The following is a 22,296-nucleotide window of genomic DNA, read 5'->3' as shown; positions in this document are numbered from 1 at the left end:
TAAACGGTTATTTGGACACACAGCAGGGCTTAGAATGGAAAGAGCGCCATTTGGCTCTTGGAGCTCAAATTTAGCAGGAATGGTTTGCGGACGCCATGTCGCATTTGCAAAGCCCCCCTAGGGGACAAAACAGTGGAAACCCCCAACAAGTGACCCCATTTTGGAAACTATACCCCTCGAGGAATTTATCTAGGGGTGTAGCAAGCATTTTGACCGGCCAGTTTTTTTGCAAAAATTTTTGGAACTAGGCCATGAAAATGAAAATCTACATTTTTTCAAATAAAATGTAGGTTTAGCTAATTTTTTTTCATTTCCACAAGGACGAAAGGAGAAAAAGCACCATAAAATTTGTAAAGAAATTTCTCCCAAGTAAAACAATACCCCACATGTAGTAATAAACAGCTGTTTGGAGACACGGCGAGGCTGAGAAGGGAAAGAGCGCCATTTGGCTTTTGGAACTCAAATTTAGCAGGAATGGTTTGCGGAGGTCACGTCGCATTTGCAAAGCTCCTGAGGGGACAAAACAGTGGAAACCCCCAACAAGTGACCTCATTTTGGAAACTACACCCCATGAGGAAATTATCTAGGAGTACAGTGAGCAGTTTGACCCCACAGGTGTTTTACAGAACAAATTGGAAGTAGGTCGTAAAAATGAAAATCTACATTTTTTCAAATAAAATGTAGGTTTATTTTATTTTTTTTTCCATTTCCACAAGGACTGAAGGAGAAAAAGCACCATAAAATTAGTAAAGCAACTTCTCCCGAGTAAAACAATACCCCACATGTGGTCATAAACGGCTGTTTAAACACACGGTAGGGCTCAGAATGGAACTAGCACCATTTGGATTATGGATAGTGTCTGTGCGCCATGTCACATTTGCTGAGCCCCTGTAGTACTAGTACAGTGGAAACACCCCAAAATTGACTCCATTTGGGAAACTGCACTCCCTGAGGAATCATCTATGGGTATAGTGAAAATATTGATCCCAAAGGTTTTTTACTGAATTAATTAGAATTAAGCTATGAAAATGAAAAAAAAAATTTTCTCCCAACAAGATGTCGTTTTAGATCAACATTTTTCATTTTTACAAGGAATAGAGAAGAAAAAGCACCCCAACATTTGTAAAGTAATTTCTCCCGAGTACGGTAACACCCCATATGTGGTTATAATAAGCTGTTTACGTATATGGGAGAATTCAGAAGAAAAGGAGCGGTATTTATCTTTTGGAGCGTAGATTTTTCTGGAATGGTTTGCGGACGCCATGTTGCATTTGCAAAACCCCTGATGTACCAAACAAAAGTGACATCAGGGTATATGTAATATGTGAGGAGTACATCAGGATATATGTAATATGTGCGGAGTACATCAGGGTATATGTAATATGTGAGGAGTACATCAGGGTATATGTAATATGTGCGGAGTACATCAGGGTATATGTAATATGTGAGGAGTACATCAGGGTATATGTAATATGTGAGGAGTACATCATGGTATATGTAATATGTGAGGAGTACATCATGGTATATGTAATATGTGAGGAGTACATCAGGGTATATGTAATATGTGAGGAGTTCATCAGGATATATGTAATATGTGAGGAGTACATCAGGGTATATGTAATATGTGAGGAGTACATCAGGATATATGTAATATGTGAGGAGTACATCAGGATATGTGTAATATGTGCGGAGTACATCAGGTTATATGTAATATGTGAGGAGTACATCAGGATATATGTAATATGTGAGGAGTACATCAGGGTATATGTAATATGTGAGGAGTACATCAGGGTATATGTAATATGTGAGGAGTACATCAGGATATGTGTAATATGTGCGGAGTACATCAGGATATATGTTAGCTGTGAGGAGTACATCAGGGTATATGTAATATGTGAGGAGTACATCAGGGTATATGTAATATGTGTGCAGTACATCAGGGTATATGTAATATGTGCGGAGTATGTAATATGTGAGGAGTACATCAGGGTATATGTAATATGTGAGGAGTACATCAGGATATATGCAATATGTGAGGAGTACATCAGGATACATGTAATATGTGAGGAGTACATCAGGGTATATGTAATATGTGAGGAGTTCATCAGGATACATGTAATATGTGAGGAGTACATCAGGATACATGTAATATGTGAGGAGTACATCAGGGTATATGTAATATGTGAGGAGTACATCAGGATATATGTAATGTGTGAGGAGTACATCAGGGTATATGTAATATGTGAGGAGTACATCAGGATATATGTAATGTGTGAGGAGTACATCAGGATATATGTAATCTGTGAGGAGTACATCAGGGTATATGTAATATGTGAGGAGTACATCAGGGTATATGTAATGTGTGAGGAGTACATCAGGGTATATGTAATATGTGAGGAGTACATCAGGATATATGTAATATGTGAGGAGTACATCAGGATATATGTAATATGTGAGGAGTACATCAGGGTATATGTAACATGTGAGGAGTACATCAGGATATATGTAACATGTGAGGAGTACATCAGGGTATATGTAACATGTGAGGAGTACATCAGGATATATGTAATATGTGAGGAGTACATCAGGATATATGTAATATGTGAGGAGTACATCAGGGTATATGTAATATGTGAGGAGTACATCAGGGAACATGTAATATGTGAGGAGTACATCAGGATATATGTAACATGTGAGGAGTACATCAGGATATATGTAATATGTGAGGAGTACATCAGGGTATATGTAATATGTAATATGTGAGGAGTACATCAGGATATATGTAATATGTGAGGAGTACATCAGGATATATGTAATATGTGAGGAGTACATCAGGGTATATGTAATATGTGAGGAGTACATCAGGGTATATGTAATATGTGAGGAGTACATCAGGGTTTATGTAATATGTGAGGAGTACATCAGGGTTTATGTAATATGTGAGGAGTACATCAGGGTATATGTAATATGTGAGGAGTACATCAGGGTAAATGTAATCTCTGAGAAGTACATCAGGATATATGTAATACGTGAGGAGTACATCAGGGTATATGTAATCTGTGAGGAGTATATCAGGATATATGTAATATGTGAGGAGTACATCAGGGTATATGTAATATGTGAGGAGTACATCAGGGTATATGTAATATGTGAGGAGTACATCAGGGTAAATGTAATCTCTGAGAAGTACATCAGGATATATGTAATACGTGAGGAGTACATCAGGGTATATGTAATCTGTGAGGAGTACATCAGGGCATATGTAATATGTGAGGAGTACATCAGGGTATATGTAATATGTGAGGAGTACATCAGGGTATATGTAATATGTGAGGAGTACATCAGGTTATATGTAATATGTGAGGAGTACTGTGAAGGATGGGGTGGACAGAAGTTAATGTTTATAATAATTTTCTTTCTTTAATAAAATATAGACTATAGAGTTGTGTACATAATTGTGATGAAGCAATAGTAGGATTAGATAAGTATACGTGGCAAGATGGCCCCTGAACAGGGACTACGCACTAACAAAATAACAAGTCACTTCCTGGTATGAACGAACTATGAACTATGAAGACATATCTAAAGGACCAGATAAGGGTGAACCTATCCAAGGATGACACAAAGTAACAAGAGGCTTACAGTGATACGTGCTTTTATAAAAGTGTGATAACATGTACCCACCCCCAGGAGAAAGGGGATATAGAACAAATGTGTGTAATAAATAAGTCAGTGACGCCTGATGCTGAGTGAGGAGCTTTGTACCAGACTCTGTGTGGTGTGATTCCTTTCGTACGAACTCAGCGTATTATCCCTGCCGGTTGAGACTGATTAGTACCCGAACATTTTGGCGCTCGACGTGGGGCCACACTCGAGGGATAAGCCGTGTCCGTGATCGACGACCCCCAGACGCCTCAACATCGAATCACCAGCCACGCTCCCAGGAAGTCTGATCAGCTTCAAATAAAACACGGTAAGGTTAAGTTCATGTTTATGAATATTGGCTCTTATCCGTGTGGGAGAGTGAGCAGGTGATAAGATACCGAGGTATTTGGAGTCGATCCCGGCCACACTCTCAGCGACAGAGAGTTAACCCGCTGTGTGGTTCCAAGAATCATAGTATAGATAGTCGCGTCTCGCCGGCATAGGTGACAAGTATAAGTGTAATAATTTAAATAGTCGCAGGGTATAGGTTGATACCATTAAGACGACATGTGTAAGTGTAATAATTTAATTCGTCGCAGGGTATAGGTTGATACCATTAAGACGACAGAGACAAATAGTCGCAGGGTATAGGTTGATACCATTAAGACGACAGAGACAGACAGTCAGTTATAATTGTGTTTAAAAAAAAAAAAAAATTATTTGTGTTTAAAAAAAAATAAAAAAAAATTAATTGTGTTTTGTGTTCAGAAACATCGAGAATAAGGTTTCATTCTCAGGACGGTGTTAAATATAGAACAGTATGTTTAATGTGTTTAAAAAAAAAAAAAAAAAAAAGAGACAGGCAAGAAGAATGTAGAAAATAGTAAGAAAGTTATGCACATATGTGGCATATTTATAGATGGAAGAATGGGCTGCAGCTCTTAGGGAAAACAAGGGAAGATTAAGTGACGAAGGAAAGTTAGATGAAGCATTAGCTTGGCAAAGAACAGCCATAGCCATAACTAAAGACAAGTTTACTGAGCAAGAAATACGAGACAGAAAGGGTAAAATCATCAAATATGTGTATTACAAAGAACGTGTCCAGCCACCGCCCTATAATGGCGACGGTGGAATTCTAACTTCGTGGGAGTGTCCCAGTTGTGGTTAACAGAACCCGCCCCAAGCTGAATATTGTGTATCATGTCACTTTCCACGCCCCGATCCTCCCATATATGCCACGCCTTCGGCACCACTCCCCGCCCCAGGAGGCCATTTTGGTACACCTAAACCTGTTGTTCCGTTATATCCGGTACTCACACAAGAAGGTGGATTTTATAAGCCCCCTCCGTAGGATGTGGCCACGCCCGGCCCAACCAAATCAGTATGAAATAATCACCTTGTTAATTTTGTCATTTGTAGTGTTTTTTCTATTTACAGAAGTTCCAGTCTAGTTCACTGATGAAACAACACGTCATCATAATATAGAGATGGTGGCCGTCAGATTGTACTGTTAAACATTAACGTAGATAATTCCTGTACAATGGTGTGATAAATGATTGCAGATACGTATGTTGTTTTGCCGGCATTGAAAGTGTTAAGATGGTGAGAGAAGAAGTTGTGAGAAGCTGCGAGTTTGTGACCTCCCTCCCCCCTAAAGTGTGCTGTGTTTGGGAGGAGGAGGAGGGGGGCTGACTGGGTGCAGTCTGCAGGGCTGATGAGACAAAGGGATTTCAATATGCACTGCTGAGAGATATATATATCAGTAATGTCTACAAACCTAAATACATTTCTTCTCTTTTGCGCAAGCGCTGTTGGTTATAAAAGTTACGATATTTATGTGTTATGATGTGATCAGATTTCATGTGTTTTGATGTTAATTCAGATGTATTAAACTACAGATACTGTGAGACACGGGGTTTTGAAAATGTATGTGCCCCCACCGTTCCCTATTTTTATATACTGTTTATTGGTTTGCAGTAATTAATGTTATCAGAGATAATATTTTCTGTTTTATTGAATAACTAACTACAATTGTTTTGTTTTTGATTTCACACATGAGTTATGTCATTGTAAAGATAACATGTTTGTCAGGAAAAGTCATTTTTGTTTCAGGCTGTTGTACATTACAGGGGGTTAAATTAGTGTTATGTTGAGATGTAGTTTTGAACTCTGCTACATCACTCTCGCAGAGTCCACAAAGGGGGGAAGGGTGAAGGAACTGATCAGGTACAATTTTGGTTTATGTGTAAGAGACCATCCCCCTCCAGCAAAGTTACACAGGAGGCGAGGTGACATCACTCACACGAGTCTTTATGGATTTAGATGAGGGAGAAGGCAAAACAAAACTTGTCTGGACATTGTTAATTTGATGTAAAGTTTTTAGGAATGTTTTATTTTTATTTGTTTTTGTATTAATCAAGTATTTGCAGAACCTGATAAAAGTGAGATTCTCAAAGTATTCTGGATTATCAGCTGAATGAGGAGGAGTTGTGTTTGGTAGCGGCTTGTGACACCAATCCATGGAGTACCTCTACGCAAGCATATACTTTGTACTGTACTGAACAAAATGGACATGACACTGCAGTTCTCACACAAAGTCATGGACCACAGCAGCGCCCGGTAGCATATTATTCAGCTAGACTAGACCCTGTGGCCCGAGGTTCCCCATCATGTGTGAGAGCTATCATTGCTGTAAATTCAATGTTAAACAAGGCCTCAGATTTGGTCCTGGCATTTCCACCACATGATATATATATTACTGCTATTCTAACTCAAGTACAACCTAAGCATTTGTCCACTGCAAGACATTTGAGATTAACCTGTGCTCTTCTTCTTCCTGAGCAGGTTACTTTACACCGCTGTACTACATTGAACCCAGCTACCTTACTGCCTTTGGAGCAAGGGGGAGAAGACGTAGGTAAAGTATGGTCACAATTTTTGCCTGAAACTGATGAACATGATTGTATGGCCCTTATGGCCCAGGAAACAGTGGGGTTCGCACATGTAAAAGATACCCCACTCCAAAACCCAGACCTAATACTCTTTGTGGATGGTTCAAAGTATTGTGTAGAAGGATCTTTTCTTACAGGATATGCAGTAACCACCGAAGATGTAGTCCTAGAAGCGGCCTCCTTACCAGCGTCCCGCTCAGCACAAGAAGCGGAGCTTAAGGCCCTGGCAGCAGCATGCCAACATGCAGAAGGAAAGACAGCAAATATATACACTGACTCTCAATTAGCAGTAGTAAACATTAAAAGCTCACACTAAGGTGAGTTCACCAGAGACAAAAGGAAATGCTTTGGCAGACCAAGCCGCAAAAGCAAGCAGCACAGAAGCTACCCGTGTTAGCAGCCGTATGTCAGATAAAAGATCCAGAGGAAACAAGACCAGCTGTAAGCCCGGAACTACGGCAAAAACTTCAAGGACAAGCAACAAAAGAAGAAAAAGACAAGTGGACGGCCCAAGGAGCAACGCTACGAAAAGATGGCCTCTGGCAATGCCAGAATAAACTGTGCCTGCCTAAGACAATGTTCCCAATGATGGCCCAAATAACACATGGAGAGACACACCAGTCAAAAACGGCAATGATGGACTTGGTAAACAAGGTGTGGTATGCTCCAGGGTTTAGTGTGATGGCCAGCAGTTTTACACAAGGATGCATGATCTGTGCAACACATAATATTGGAAGAACTGTAAAAGTACCACAGAAGCACACACCCAGACCTATATATCCGTTCCAGAGACTGCAGATAGACTATATTCAACTACCCAAAGTTGGTACCTAGGAGTATGTGCTTGTTTGTATTGATCTCTTTTCAGGATGGCCAGAAGCTTTTCCAGTAACCAAAGCTACAGCCGTAGCCACAGCAAAGAAACTGATCAACGAGGTGGTGTGCAGATATGGAGTTCGAGAGATGATCAAGAGCGACAGAGGAACTTATTTTACGGGTGAAATCATGAACCATGTGTTGTCAGCTCTAGGCATAAGTCAAGCCCTACATACACCATACAATCCACAGAGCAGTGGGAAGGTTGAGAGACTAAATGGGACTCTCAAATTGAAAATCCAAAAAGCAATGGTAGAAAACGGGAAACCATGGACCGAGTGTCTACCATTAGCCTTGTTCTCAGTAAGATACACGCCCACAAAAAGAACAGGTCTCAGCCCATATGAGATCTTATTTGGGTCGGCTCCCAGATTAGGATGTTATTTTCCATAGGTGCTCCAAATGCAGTATGGTAGACTAACAGATTATGTATAAACGCTGAACAAACAATTGACCAAGGTGCATGCACAAGTCTTTGCTTCCATTCCAGGTCCTGATTCAGTTGAAGGGACGTATAAGCTAGAACCAGGAGATTGGGTCATTGTCAAAAGACACGTGAGGAAGAGCCTTGAGCCACGGTTTGATGGTCCTTTTCAAGTTTTGCTCGTTACAAGCACCTCAGTGAAGCTCGAAGGAAAGGCAAGCTGGATTCACGCCAGTCATTGTAAAAAGGTTCTTCAGCCAGAAGAATGAAGATCTTTGCGGTTGTTGCGGCGGTTGTTGCGTGTGCTCTTATACAAAAAGGCAGAACTGCTACTCCTGTACACGTAATCAGTACAGAATCACTGGAACAGTTCAGGACAGGGTGGGCGAATGCCACAGTGATAGAAAGCAGGGTAACTACACCTGTAAGGCCAATGCCCCGTGTTATACTACAAATGTGACTACAACCGAAGGGACTTGGAAAAAAGGGCCACATGGAGGGACTGTGTACCTTCACATAGACAAAACAGCCAACATTAGCATACAAGAAGAGACGCCGGGGCTGTGGTTTTGTTGTTATGAACCAGATTTACAGTATCGACAGAAATATACAACCAGTAAAAATAGAAACGAAATGATAAATAAGACTTATGAAAGATGCAACAAGGAGAGGCTCAACTCTACGATTGTAATAAAAGAAACTGATGGGATGATATTATGTATGAATAATAGCGAAATAAGAAATAGAAGATATTTTGTATTCTTGATAACAATTTTAAGAGATAGTTTTAAGCCACATATAACAGTACAAAGTCTGGAAAGAATCCCACACACTTGTAAGAGCGCTGTAACCCAACAGCAGAAAGAGAATGTACACTTCAATATTTCCTTCCCTGAATCCCCCAGCTGTCATAGACAAAAAAGAGAATGGTATGACACGCTATTAGGAGGGGTAGGAACGGGATTAGGAGTATTGAATGGGATACAGTTAGAAACAGTTATGAACAAATTAAACTCAGTGGGAGATGACACATGTACTGCATTAAGGAGAGGTGCCTCATGGTTACCTACTACCTTTGCCATACAACAGAAAGGGTTAACTATAGATGAACTGTTTCTAAATGTTTTCAATGAAAGTATGCTAACCGAATATAGAACATTACAGAATGTATCAACTTTTGTAAATTGGACAGTATGTACGCTTAAAACGATGTGGCAACAAGAACAGATGAATAATTGTAAGAATAAATTGTTTAGTAGTCATGTCAGGCAATGGACAGACATTCTGCCCGTAGGAGAGAGAAATGATACGTGGTTATTGTTACAGGCTGAGTATACTGAGTGTACACCTAAATGGTGCGCAGGAAGACTAATAGCATTTAATGTGAAAAATCCTACTCTATTATGCAAATTTATTGTTATGCCAATGGTAATGATTGATCCGGTGACATTATTAGGACAATATTGTATCCTGGAAATGAAAGGAACACTCATAGATTCTCAAAATAAGACGAGGAATATAGATTTGTGCCAGTTAACAGAGCAAGGATATGTATGTAATGAACAGTCAGGGATATATGAACCCTGTCTAATGCAGCACCAGGATAATGTATGCGCACTCACTATAATCCCAGAAGCTAACCTACAGGTTTATATTGAAGTAGGTCCACAGCATGTATGTCTAATAACTAACGACAAGCAGACCCTTAGCCAGTTTAATCTCACAGGACCATTTTCAGGATGTCTATACAATGTGACGCATTTGACTTGGGGGAACCAAACTATAGTGTTCCTGCCTACTTTAGAAGAAATAATGTCCACTGTATGGGTACCTGAACCTTTGCCCTATGGAAATTTTAGTTTGCCACTGGAAGAGTTAAAACAAGTGTTACAAAAGTCTAAAGACGTAAAGAAATTGATAGCAGCCCATAATGTGACTCTAAGTAAAGTGAAAGTATTGGCTACAATAGCAGCTAGGGAAGTGATAAATTTATCGTCAGCAATAAAAGATGCCAGTGCCCATCACTGGTATGACATATTTACAGGATTTTCCCCCACTGCCACTAAGATACTGCATGTGTTATTCCAACCCTTGATATGTTTCATAATATTGTTTATATTGCTTACATGTTTCAATTGTTATGCATTTTGCAAAATAAGGGAAGCATTCAATCAGAGGCCTATACATTATGATGAAAGAGTGTTGTGAGATTACCCCACCTACATACCTGTGTGAATCAAGTGAAGAAATGGATCGAAGCCTTGCTATCAGGAGATAGAAGTAGCATTGGAATTTAGGTGTTGGTAAAATCACAAAAGGAGGGATTGTTATGGAATAAATATATGTATAATGTATCTGGGACCTCAATGAGTGCAATGCTGAAGAGAAGAACATGTATTAGAATATATGTTGGGTATTATTGAAAGGTAATGGAATAGATTTGCAGACATTCTGTAGATAGTAGAAATTGGGGCCCTACAAGGACTTACCAGACACAAAGGAGTCTGTTTATATGATGTTTGAGTTCTGTGCATACAGCCAAGATAGATAAGGACCAGACACCAGATTAACAACTAGATGTAAGAGATAAGAACTATGTACATAGAGACATAAATCACGAGGGAAGAAACCACAAGAATGTAAATGATTAATGTGTGTCTGCACGTATTCATGTGATATTTTTACTATATAAACTCTGTGTCTCTGCAAATAAAGTCAGAAGTATTTTTGCCTTGAGAAACGTCTCAGTGTATCTGTTACTTCTCCGAGCAGCTCGCACCCCCCCACACCTGATTTGAACCTGCATGGAGATCAAGGCGTAACGTGACTCAAATTGCGATCACACTATCTATCTATCTATCTATCTCATATCTATCTATCTATCTCATATCTATCTATCTATCTATCTATCTATCTATCTATCTATCTCATATCTATCTATCTCTCTATCTATCTATCTCATATCTATCTATCTATCTCATATCTATCAATCTATCTCATATCTATCTATCTATCTATCTATCTAGCTCATATCTATCAATCTATCTCATATCTATCTATCTATCTATCTATCTATCTATCTATCTATCTATCTATCTATCTATCTATCTCATATCTATCTATCTATCTATCTATCTATCTATCTATCTATCTATCTATCTATCTATCTATCTATCTATCTATCTATCTATCTATCTATCTATCTATCTATCTATCTATCTATCTATCTCATATCTATCTATCTATCTCATATCTATCTATCTATCTATCTCATATCTATCTATCTATCTATCTATCTATCTATCTATCTATCTATCTATCTATCTATCTCATATCTATCTATCTATCTATCTATCTATCTATCTATCTATCTATCTATCTATCTATCTATCTATCTATCTATCTATCTATCTCATATCTATCTATCTATCTATCTCATATCTATCTATCTATCTCATATCTATCTATCTATCTATCTCATATCTATCTATCTATCTATCTCATATCTATCTCATATCTATCTATCTATCTATCTATCTATCTATCTATCTATCTATCTATCTATCTATCTATCTATCTATCTATCTCATATCTATCTATCTCATATCTATCTATCTCATATCTATCTATCTATCTATCTATCTATCTATCTATCTATCTATCTATCTATCTATCTATCTATCTATCTATCTCATATCTATCTATCTATCTATCTATCTATCTATCTATCTATCTATCTATCAATAATATAAGAATAATATATTAAGAATAATAAAACAAATATAATAATAATCGTAATAATGATAATATAATCATATTTTTTTTTGTAATAATAAAAGTAATAATTAAAACATAATAATAACAATAATAATAATAATAGTGTTAATAATAATAATAATAATAATAATAGTGTTAATAATATAGTAATAATTGTCAACAGGTTTAGTGATGAAAAACGCTACATCATTAAGTAATAGTATTTTATTATAGAACAGAATATCCTGAAGATTTATAACAATATTTACAGGACGTATATAGAGTAAGAGAGAATCCACATCAGCTGTATATGGAGAACGGCACATACATGACCCCCCGCTTGTCTGTCATTGTACCCGTACGCAGCTTTATCTAGATACAGGGATCATTCTCACGGCTGTATAATGTTTAGTACAGAGCTGCCACATCGCCGCATGATCTTCTACTGCACATTGTTATTTACAGTCATGTCTGCCGTCATCAGTCTCTGACCCCAGGAGCTGACAATCTAATCTTCTATCTCTCACACATAATGTATCACTCCCATCATCCCTGACCCCAGGAGCTCACAATCTAATCTCCAATCTCACACATAATGTATCACTCCCATCATTCCTGACCCCGGGAGCTCACAATCTAATCTCCAATCTCACACATAATGTATCACTCCCATCATCCCTGACCCCAGGATCTTACAATCTAATCTCCTATCTCTCACACACAATGTATCACTCCCATCATCCCTGACCCCAGGAGCTCACAATCTAATCTCCAATCTCACACATAATGTATCACTCCCATCATTCCTGACCCCAGGAGATCACAATCTAATCGCCTATCTCTCACACACAATGTATCACTCCCATCATTCCTGACCCCAGGAGATCACAATCTAATCTCCTCTCACACACAATGTATCACTCCCATCATCCCTCACCCTAGTGTATGTTGTATTATTCATCGTCCCCGGGGGGCTGACACTCTCTGGCCCCCATGTCACCAATAAAAATTATATAAGGACATGGTGCCGGTCATTGGGGGAGTGATCACAGACATGAAGATGATGATGATGATGATGAGGAGGAGTGAACAGCAAGTCTCTGGTGAGGTCTCAGGTCTCTAAATGTTACCCATCAGTGAATGGAACTTCTCCTTCTCAGGAATTATTCACAGAAGATGCTGCTACTTGAAGTTTCCGTAAGTCTCAAATGAATCCAAGTAGCTCTGGGCCATCACGTAGCAGAAAGAATACTGCTCCTGTGGACGAGAGGTCACCATGCGTGAGACCGCAGCAAACACCCAACTCTACAACCACATATCCCTATGTACTGTATGTAATGAAAAAACGCTCCTGGTGAGCCTGTGCTTATACACAGAAGCCAATCAGAAAAAGCAGAGCTGCAGCGTAAAGCAGAGTAGTAACCTCAACCTCTGATTAGACAGGATTTTGACCACCTCTGACAGCAACAGACACTGCAGCTAAACTGGAGTCACTGATCAGAGCTGTGTATTAATAGTGCAGAACTGCAGTGTAAAGCATGAGGAGGGTGAGAGAAGTACTTTTAGTCTCCGATGAGACAGAAGGAGGAATTCAGAATCACTTTGTCGGAGCTGTGAACATGAAACGACACGTCAGCCATGAGTCCACAGAGTAAAGATGCACAGTAATGGATAACACTAAACTCCACTCCGGCTGCACCGGTGTTCTCTGGAGCCGGATAGCACTAGTCACACCCGGTCGCACCCTCTTCGGGGTAGAGATAATATATGACACAGCACATACCTTACTTGGGATAAACTGGCAGCGCCTTTTCCTGAGTGACCGTAGGGCCTGAGACACGTCCACGATTCCATCGCTGCGAATCTGATCACAAAGCATTAGGCCAGCGCAAAACAGACCGGATCGGCTCGCCCCGTCACTGCGGAGAAACGTAGACGGATTCTTATTATCTTGACTTACAACATGGCCATATCTCACTGCTGCCCTCTGGTGGTTTAGTACAGAACTTGCCCTCCCGGTCTTTTGCAGGTCGTTGAAGCTGACCAGAACCGGTCAGAGCCATACACTTACCCACAGGTGACTAGGACATGGCTATCCGCCATCTGCTGCTGACTTTTTTCTACTTCCCCGATCACGGTAACAAGGGCAAACGGATTCTGTGGAAGATCCCGATCCATGGGCCACGAGTCCAGCTGCCACAGCTTCACATCCAGGCTGTAGTCTGATGGCTGGAAGATAAGAGGAATAAAGTAATAACCCCATCACTAAGTCACATGACCGCTACATCTGGTACCCCCACAATACGCACCTCATTCTCCCTCCTCAGAATCAGCGACGTCGACCTGTAGCCGATCCCAGAATTTTTTGTTGTCGCCATGACACTAAAGTCGCCATAATGGGATTGTCCTTTATGTGGCCAAAAGCGCGAGCTGATCTAGAGGACGAGATGTTTTAAAAGTTGAAAACTTTATTAAACATGGATTTGTTGACAAATCTCTCCTGTCCTGATAGTTTGTTACAATGTATCAGTGCAGGTAAAATTTATCAGCCTGGAGTTCTCCGACGATTGTCTACACTGGATAGAATTGAAACAAACCCTCGGCTGTGAGATACATTAGTATTTTAGCCTCTGAAGAATTGTCCCATTCACTGAAAGCAAGCAGAGATCTTGAAAATGGTAAGGAATTGAAACACAAATTCTATTAGAAAGTTTTAGAATTGTTCATTATACAATCATGAGAACGACAGGATGTGTTGTAGGGCGTGGGCAGGATTTATGTGGGGAATGGTACTGACCTGCGGCAGGTCCTGCGCTCGGTGCATCACCACCACTGACGTGCACTTGTAGTCCCAGACCAGCGACCAGAAATCCTCCAGAGTCTCCTTCATGGGCAGTTGGGTGGCGATTATAACATCTTTAGGACAGTTAGACTGAAATAAAGTAGACATTTGGTTGTGACCTGGAGATGTTTCATGGATGGAGGTCCAGGAGCCGGGGTCTACTGATACTCTGAGGACTTACTGGAGAAGTCCATGACTCAGGGTGTCTGACACATGACTTCATTCACTACACCCGCCTGACAGAATGGGGCTCTAGAAGAAGTCCTATGTCAGACATAATGAGGTGTGGATATCTCCAAACATGGGGGGACGTGTTTTTCCATGTAGGGGCCCCAGATCATGGTCTTCTGTATATCAGATCTACTTCAATGACATGTAGCATTACTTTTATAGCACGGGTACAGATTCCAGAAGTATCCTGCTTACATTTACAAACACAGCATTGATGTACCCGGGGGCGCCATGTCTTGCCAATGCCGACATCAGGATAGGGCGACAGTGATCACCTGAGGAGAGAAGAAGAGAATACAGGAACAGTTCTATAGAACTATCAGTACTATAACCAAAGTCCTATCCTAACATTCTTATCCCACTGATGAAGTCACAAAACCATCCAAAAAACTAAACGGGCCAATCACCACCCCAACACCAGCACAAAAATAAAACTGGCCAATCACCACTCCGAAAAACAAAAAAAACGAAACGAGCCAATCGCCACCACGAAAATGAAACCGGCCAATCACCACTCCAATAACAACACTGGACAAATACCACCCCAAAAACTAAGCCAGCCAAATATCACACCAAAAACTAAATGGGCCAATTACCACCACAAAAATTAAACTGGCCAATCACCACCCCAAAAAACTAAACGAGCCAATAACCACCACGAAAACTAATCCAGTCAATCACCACCACGAAAATTAAACCAACGAATCCCCACCCAACATCGACACAGGCCAAAAACCACCCTAAAAAGGAAGCCAGCCAAACACCACCACGAAAATGAAACCGGCAATCACCTCCCCAAAAAAAAAATGGCCAATCACCCTCCGAAAAAAAAAATGGGTCAAATAACACCCCAAAAACTAAATGGTCCAAAATCGAAACCAACCAAATTCCACCCCAAAAACGAAGCCAGCTAAATATCACACCAAAAACTAAATGGGCCAATCACCACCCCAAAAAACTAAAAAAGTAAATCACCACCAAGAAAATGAATCCAGTCAATCACCACCCCAAAAATGAAACCGACCAATCACCACCCCAAAAATGACACCGGCCAGATACCACCCCAAAAACTAAGCCAGCCAAACACCACCACGAAAATGAAACCGGCCAATCCCCCCCCACAAAAACAAAACCGGCCAAACAGCACCCCAAAAGCGGAACAGGCCAAATATCACAGTAAAAATGTAATTGGCCAAAAACCTTCCCAAAATTTTTTTCTAAATTGTCACTATTACCCATTGCAAACTCCAAAACATCATGTCTGCCCCCACACAGGCAGGTGTGCCAGCACCATGCCCCCCTTTATATGGCAGTGTAGACGTGATGGTTGATGTCTACGCTCCTGGTCTCACCTGGCAGGATCTTGGAGTTACGGTTTTTCATCTGGTTTTCTGGTTTCTTTGCTTCTTTACATTGATAAATCTGATACAATTCTGTAATTTTCTCCAGAGCCTGAAAAAACAACCCAAAATCATCGGAGGTCACGTCGTCCTGTGCCCTGTTTTAGCACTACTAGGACCTGAGGTTACTGGGGCTCACCCTACAACAATGACCACCGCTCAGCCCGATCACCCTGACCTTGGTCCATTATTATCAGTAGTATAATAATATATAATCCCATGTAATGTCTACTACATAAGTGGAATAGTCTTACCTGGAATTCCCTGTCATAACCGTTCATTTGAGTGTGGGGATCCCGCCTGGTCATGTGTCTAAGATGTCTCTCAATATCCGGCACTGGAACACTGGTCATGCCGCACAGCAGCGTCTCCAGGAGGATGTCATATAGGAAGGTGTATTGGTCCTATGATACAACATAACAGTGATGACATCATCAGCATCAGGGGATGGCTGTTGACTGGAGGTACCAACTCCGGATCCTCTGGAAGCTACAATGTGGTTTTTATCTAATAAGTCCTTGCCTAGACCTTCTGCCATCTGACTTCTGTTGACAAGGTCCTATAGATGGTTAATAATACCCTGCACTGAGATATTCACCCATGATATATGTTGTGTGATTATTCTACTCCACCGCAGCCCTCAGAGGAGGGAACCACCCAACGCACACCAACAGAATGGCAAGCCATAAAACAGCCCACAAGAGGGGACGGAGATGAGTGGAGAAGCGCGACACATCATCTAACCGCACCTTGTTCTGCACCATGTTTATTCGATTCTTCCGTAGCTGGAGGATGCAGTTGAACACATTCACCTTCTTTACAGCTCTCGCCATCTTCAGGAGGATATCCAAAGCCATGAATGTTCCAGTTCTACCAATCCCAGCGCTGCAAACAAAGGGAAGGTGTCGCTTTAGTAATGCGGGATCCAGTGGATGGAAGGAGGACACAGAATAAGAAGACATTGTGAGAAGAAACAGATTTACTTATCAAGTGCGATGAGCAGCTCACCCTACGGTCACAGGCAGAAAACCCACCGACATGTGAACTTTACAATGTGAATATTCACCGATCACACCGAAAGCAGCCAAGTTTATATAGATAACGCCCAAATCATGGCACTAGTATAGAACACAAATAAAAGGCCAATAAAAGTCGCCATACATGGTCCACATACTATGGCAAAGTAGTGTCCATACCTAAATAATACTGCCATACAGAGCATATTATACTGCCTTATAATAGTGTAATCCATTGTGTCTATGTAATAGCATCAGCCAGTGTACACAAATAACACGCCAGCCCAAGTGCCCATATAATAGTGCCAGCCATTGTGCCCATATAATAGTGCCAGCGATAGAACCCTATATAATAGTGCCAGCCATAGTGCTACTATAATAGTGCTAATATAGTGTCTATATAAAGTGCCAGCCCAAGTGCCCATATAATAGTGCCAGCCATTGTGTCCATATAATAGTGCCAGCGATAGAACCCTATATAATAGTGCCAGCCATAGTGCTACTATAATAGTGCTAATATAGTGTCTATATAAAGTGCCAGCCCAAGTGCCCATATAATAGTGCCAGCCATTGTGTCCATATAATAGTGCCAGCGATAGAACCCTATATAATAGTGCCAGCCATAGTGCTACTATAATAGTGCTAATATAGTGTCTATATAAAGTGCCAGCCCAAGTGCCCATATAATAGTGCCATCCATAGTGCTCATATAATAGTGCCAGCCATAAAACCCATATAAAGTGCCAGGAATAGTGCTACTATAATATTGCTAACATAATTTCTATAGAATAGTGCCAGCCATAGTGTCTATATAATACTGACAGCCATAGCGCCAAATAAAGCGCCAGAAATAGTGCCACTATAATAGAGCTAGACATAGTGTCTATATAATAGAGCTATCTACAGTACCCATATAATAGTGTCAGCTATAGCCTTGGTATAATAATGTCATGGATAGAACCCATATAATAGTGCCAGCCATAGTGTCTATATAAAGATGGCAGCTATAGGGTCTATATAATAATGGCAGCTTCAAAACCCATACTATAGTACCAGCCAAAGGGTCTATATTCTAAAGCCAGCCACAGAACTGATACTACAGTGCCAGCCATAGTGCTTATAGTGACTGCCTTGGTGCCCATGTTATATTGCCTAGTGCAATTTCCAATTTATAGTGCCAGCCCTATTGTCCATAATATAGCACACCTAGGGTACAAACCAACAATTGCTAATCATCTAGTACAATGTTGGCCTCCTCTGGGATAATTTCCAACCAGTTGAAGTGTGTTACCTGCCCCCTCCTCTATGTATGAGGAAATCATGGAAGAGGACATGATGTCCGGCACCTCGATAATAAGGAGGAGCGGGGTAGTGACCACTCATTGTACCTGCAGTGAACGATGACTGGGCCCGATCCCGGGGCATTACACTTGTTCATCTGCTCCACAAGCTGCAGTAGACCAGACGGCTTACTGGGCACCCCATGGTCTGGCCACTCCAGATATTGCAGCTGCTCCACCATCACTTGTACTGTAGATTGCATCTGGTCAAAGTAAAACAATATAATATTATAATGCATGTGACAGGGCCGTTTCATCATATGAGGGAGGGAAGAAAAGCAAGTCAGAGGATGAGAGTTACATAGGGGGCGGAGCAGGGTTCCCAGCAAAACAGAGTATTTCAGGAAAGGAATGTGCTGACCTTGAGGGAGGTCAGAGATGAAGGTGACAGAGGAAGAAGTATTATCCTCCCAGTGCCAGCACAGGGTATTGCAGGAGAGGATTTTAGTGATCTTAGGAGTGGGGGATTGGAGTCAGTATTCTGTCCAATCATGGGATGATATTGGGCAGCCCCATAATGTGAGGAGTTAGGGGTCCCCAGCATTACAGAGGACTGATGTGAGGCTCCTGATGTGAAATGAATCATCTGACTATGTGGGCGAACCATATACATTGTGTTTCTCACCTTCTTCAGGCTGAAGCTTCTGGTGATGATGGCTCCAGTCTGATCAACTTTTTGTAAAGAGACTGTGATGTCACCGTAGGTCTCAGCTTGTTCTGGCCAGTAGCATGCACATTTTACCTGTACAGCGTAAATATAAGACTAAGGATTATATATATATGGCTGAACAATGTGTGAATCTCCAAAATCCACACATGAGGGATACACGCGATGACCGTGACCGCACCGCACTTCTACCCACCACACAATATACGTGTCCTATTTTATCCCCCTCAGTATCCAACATCTCACCTTATTCTGTTCTTCAAGTGCAGTCAACACGACAATGACTGAGCTGCTCTCCTGCCACACCATGCTCCAGAAGTCAGCTACCGTCTCGGGAAGGGGACCTGCCACAAGATGAAGAACTTTCCATATTTCCAACCATTTAAAGAAGTAATTTATAAGATTGTTATCAGACCCCTCGGTAGTTTTAACTTTATTTATTTGTTAGAAGGGTCCCTTGACAATAAACAGATTTAAACCTGGTAGTAAGTGTTCAGTTTCCCTGCAGCGCCACCACAGGAGAAATAAAGCATTGCACAGTCTCCATTCATATTAATGTGTTGTGTGTGTAATACAGGACAGGACAGGTCCTCCAGAGAGAGAGAGAGAGAGAGAGACACTGTATGTAACCGCTTTCCACTCTGGACAAGAGATGAGAATCCTGAACAGAGGACCCCCCTCTATTACCCAGAATTCCCAAATAGGGTGTATGGAATTGGGTTTTCTAAACTGGACACCTCCTTTTTTGAAAATTGGAAAAGAAACTAAATATATCATGACACGGTGTTACACAACAGAAATGTGTTTCGTTACTGTCAACAGCAACTAGATCTAATGACATCACTAATTACATCACTAATGACATCACTATATGCCCCATCACTGAGGACCCCCATTGAGCTGTGGTGGTGGATCTCAGCTGACGCCCCTCTACCATTCTTCACCTACAATGATCTCACTCAATGTTAAATAAAACTGTCACTCACCTTGAGCTGCTATGTAATATTTTGGGGCTCTGTAACCCTGTAATTAGAGAGACATATAATTAAAATACTTATACCTGTTCATTTTTCTTTTCTTTCTGTGGTCATGTTTTTGTTTTTTTTCTAGAATTACACTGCTCACAGTAAATAGGCGAAATAGACAGACCCTAGTACTTTGGTATGTGGTGGGCTTCTTTCTAGGGGCCCCCATGATTCCATCTATGCTTCATAAATTAAAACAGAGGTTCAGTCACAAATTATTGTTCTAACACTTATGCACCAATATTAGGCATACCGTACCTCCCAACCAGCCTGTTTTTCCCGGGATTGTTCCGTAAACAGGCAGCAAAGTGGGCGTAATGTGATTGAAAGTGGGTATTCTCTGGGTGTTTTGTGTGCCTTTCCGGGCCAATCTGGGCAGGGCTTAAAAGTGTCCTGCGAATAGGGATCAAAATAATTTGATATGTCCGAAAATTCAAACTTGTTGCTCTGATGGCCACTGCCATAGTGATACGTTGAGAATAACCTACCAACTGATGAGCTTCTTCAGTGCTGATGGGTAGAAAGTGAAGGATAGAGGCTATTCCATGGTAGTCTTAGAGATTTTCTATACGTAACCGATATAGGTTCTTATTCTTCACATAGGGTATATCATAGGGTAGGAGCTATCAAAGTGCCTATTATACGTCTACTTGGTTCTCAGTGACCTCAATATACCCCTATTCACTTGTATTTCAGTACAGGACATGTATACTAACAATGAGCTGGATTTTTAGGACATGTCCCATAGCAGTAATGTTTAAGAGTTAGGACCATCTTTTATCTCCAATACGGTTGTATTACCTATATCAGGACTATCTGGACTATTTCGCTGTTTACAACTACAAGTGGGGAACTCATTACGTCTGGTTAAAGTTAAGATTCACTTTTAATAAAGATAAAAGGAGAGAATGTTTGGATCAGTGCAACAGGTTGATCATTGGTTGATCAGTTATCCAACCAACCTTCATAGGCAGAGGCGTACCAACCAATGATGGAGCAGTAATATAATACATACAGTAGTATACTGTATAGGATCTGTTGTAGTATAATACATAACAAACAACCTACAAGCACACAAGTGCAAGGGACATCACATCCCAATAGAATATGAAAATAACTACCATGGATAGTAAAAAATATACAACTTTATTAGTACATAACAATACATGGTATAACAATAATAGATATAGTAAAAAATACGGCGGATCATATATCAAGAGGAGTAGCGATCAGGTAAAGATGGCAACATACCATGAGGAACACAAGAGACAACCAACCTCAAAAAACGTCTCAGTACTAACATGCCATGGATACAGGTAAAATAGAGTGTCAATAAGACAAAAGATGCATCTTTTGACTTATTGACACTCTATTTTACCTGTATCCAGGGCATGTTAGTATTGGGACAATTTTTGAGGTTGGTTGTCTCTTGTGTTCCTCATGGTATGTTGCCATCTTTACCTGATCGCTACTCCTCTTGATATATGATCCGCCGTATTTTTTACTATATCTATTATTGTTATTGTAAAGGATCTGCCAGGCACTACGTCTGTGGATACTCCCAGGATTAATCAATCGACACCTGAGGCCAGACCTCTTAGACTGACACCTGCTCCCACCAATCAGGGTGGCAGGCTCAGGAGTGGGAGATCCTATCGCGGCCTGGTCAGTCGGAGTTAGCTCCGCCCCCTGTCCATTTATACCTGCCGTTTTCTCTTCCTCATTGCTTGTGATTCTTCCTGGTTTCCTGGCCCCACTGCTGCCTTGCTCCAGCCTGCTTCTGTCGTGCTTCAGCCTTGCTTCAGTTCCCGCTTATCCTGCTTCGCTCTGCCCCCGGCTTGCTTCCTGCTCCGTGCTCTGCGTTTGTATACTTCATTACATCCTGATTCTGACTGCTCGTTCACCACTCCGTTCCCTCACGGTGTTCCGTGGGCTACTGCACCTTCCCTTGCTTGTTCCCTGTTTGTATCCCCTTGCACTTAGTCAGCGTAGGGACCGCCGCCAAGTTGTACCCCGTCGCCTAGGGCGGGTCGTTGCAAGTAGGCAGGGACAGGGCGGTGGGTAGATTAGGGCTCACTTGTTCCCTTCACCTCCTTCCGCCATTACAGTTATACCATGTATTG

The 22,296-nt window shown here is 41.0% G+C and overlaps 1 protein-coding gene across 1 annotated transcript in view; it reads right to left on the bottom strand.

The window, feature by feature from the left end:
- Positions 1-22,296, bottom strand: part of LOC142709220 (receptor-type tyrosine-protein phosphatase alpha-like) — a 130,660-nt gene that overhangs the window by 4,078 nt on the left and 104,286 nt on the right. Inside the window, exons 13-24 of the mRNA XM_075848450.1 lie at positions 20,135-20,171; positions 19,395-19,492; positions 19,107-19,223; positions 18,530-18,684; positions 16,875-17,010; positions 16,380-16,529; positions 16,078-16,177; positions 14,921-15,000; positions 14,450-14,584; positions 13,962-14,087; positions 13,724-13,881; positions 13,436-13,571 (exon numbers count right to left, since the gene is read on the bottom strand). Coding sequence (XP_075704565.1) covers positions 13,436-13,571; positions 13,724-13,881; positions 13,962-14,087; positions 14,450-14,584; positions 14,921-15,000; positions 16,078-16,177; positions 16,380-16,529; positions 16,875-17,010; positions 18,530-18,684; positions 19,107-19,223; positions 19,395-19,492; positions 20,135-20,171 — 1,428 coding nt within the window. The remainder of the gene's footprint in view (positions 1-13,435; positions 13,572-13,723; positions 13,882-13,961; positions 14,088-14,449; positions 14,585-14,920; positions 15,001-16,077; positions 16,178-16,379; positions 16,530-16,874; positions 17,011-18,529; positions 18,685-19,106; positions 19,224-19,394; positions 19,493-20,134; positions 20,172-22,296) is intronic.

Source organism: Rhinoderma darwinii, chromosome 1, assembly GCF_050947455.1.
Source record: "Rhinoderma darwinii isolate aRhiDar2 chromosome 1, aRhiDar2.hap1, whole genome shotgun sequence".
Classification (NCBI taxonomy): Eukaryota; Metazoa; Chordata; class Amphibia; order Anura; family Rhinodermatidae; genus Rhinoderma; species Rhinoderma darwinii.
The sequence above is the reverse complement of the archived record's forward strand: the minus strand, read 5'-3'. Positions and strand labels throughout refer to the sequence as shown.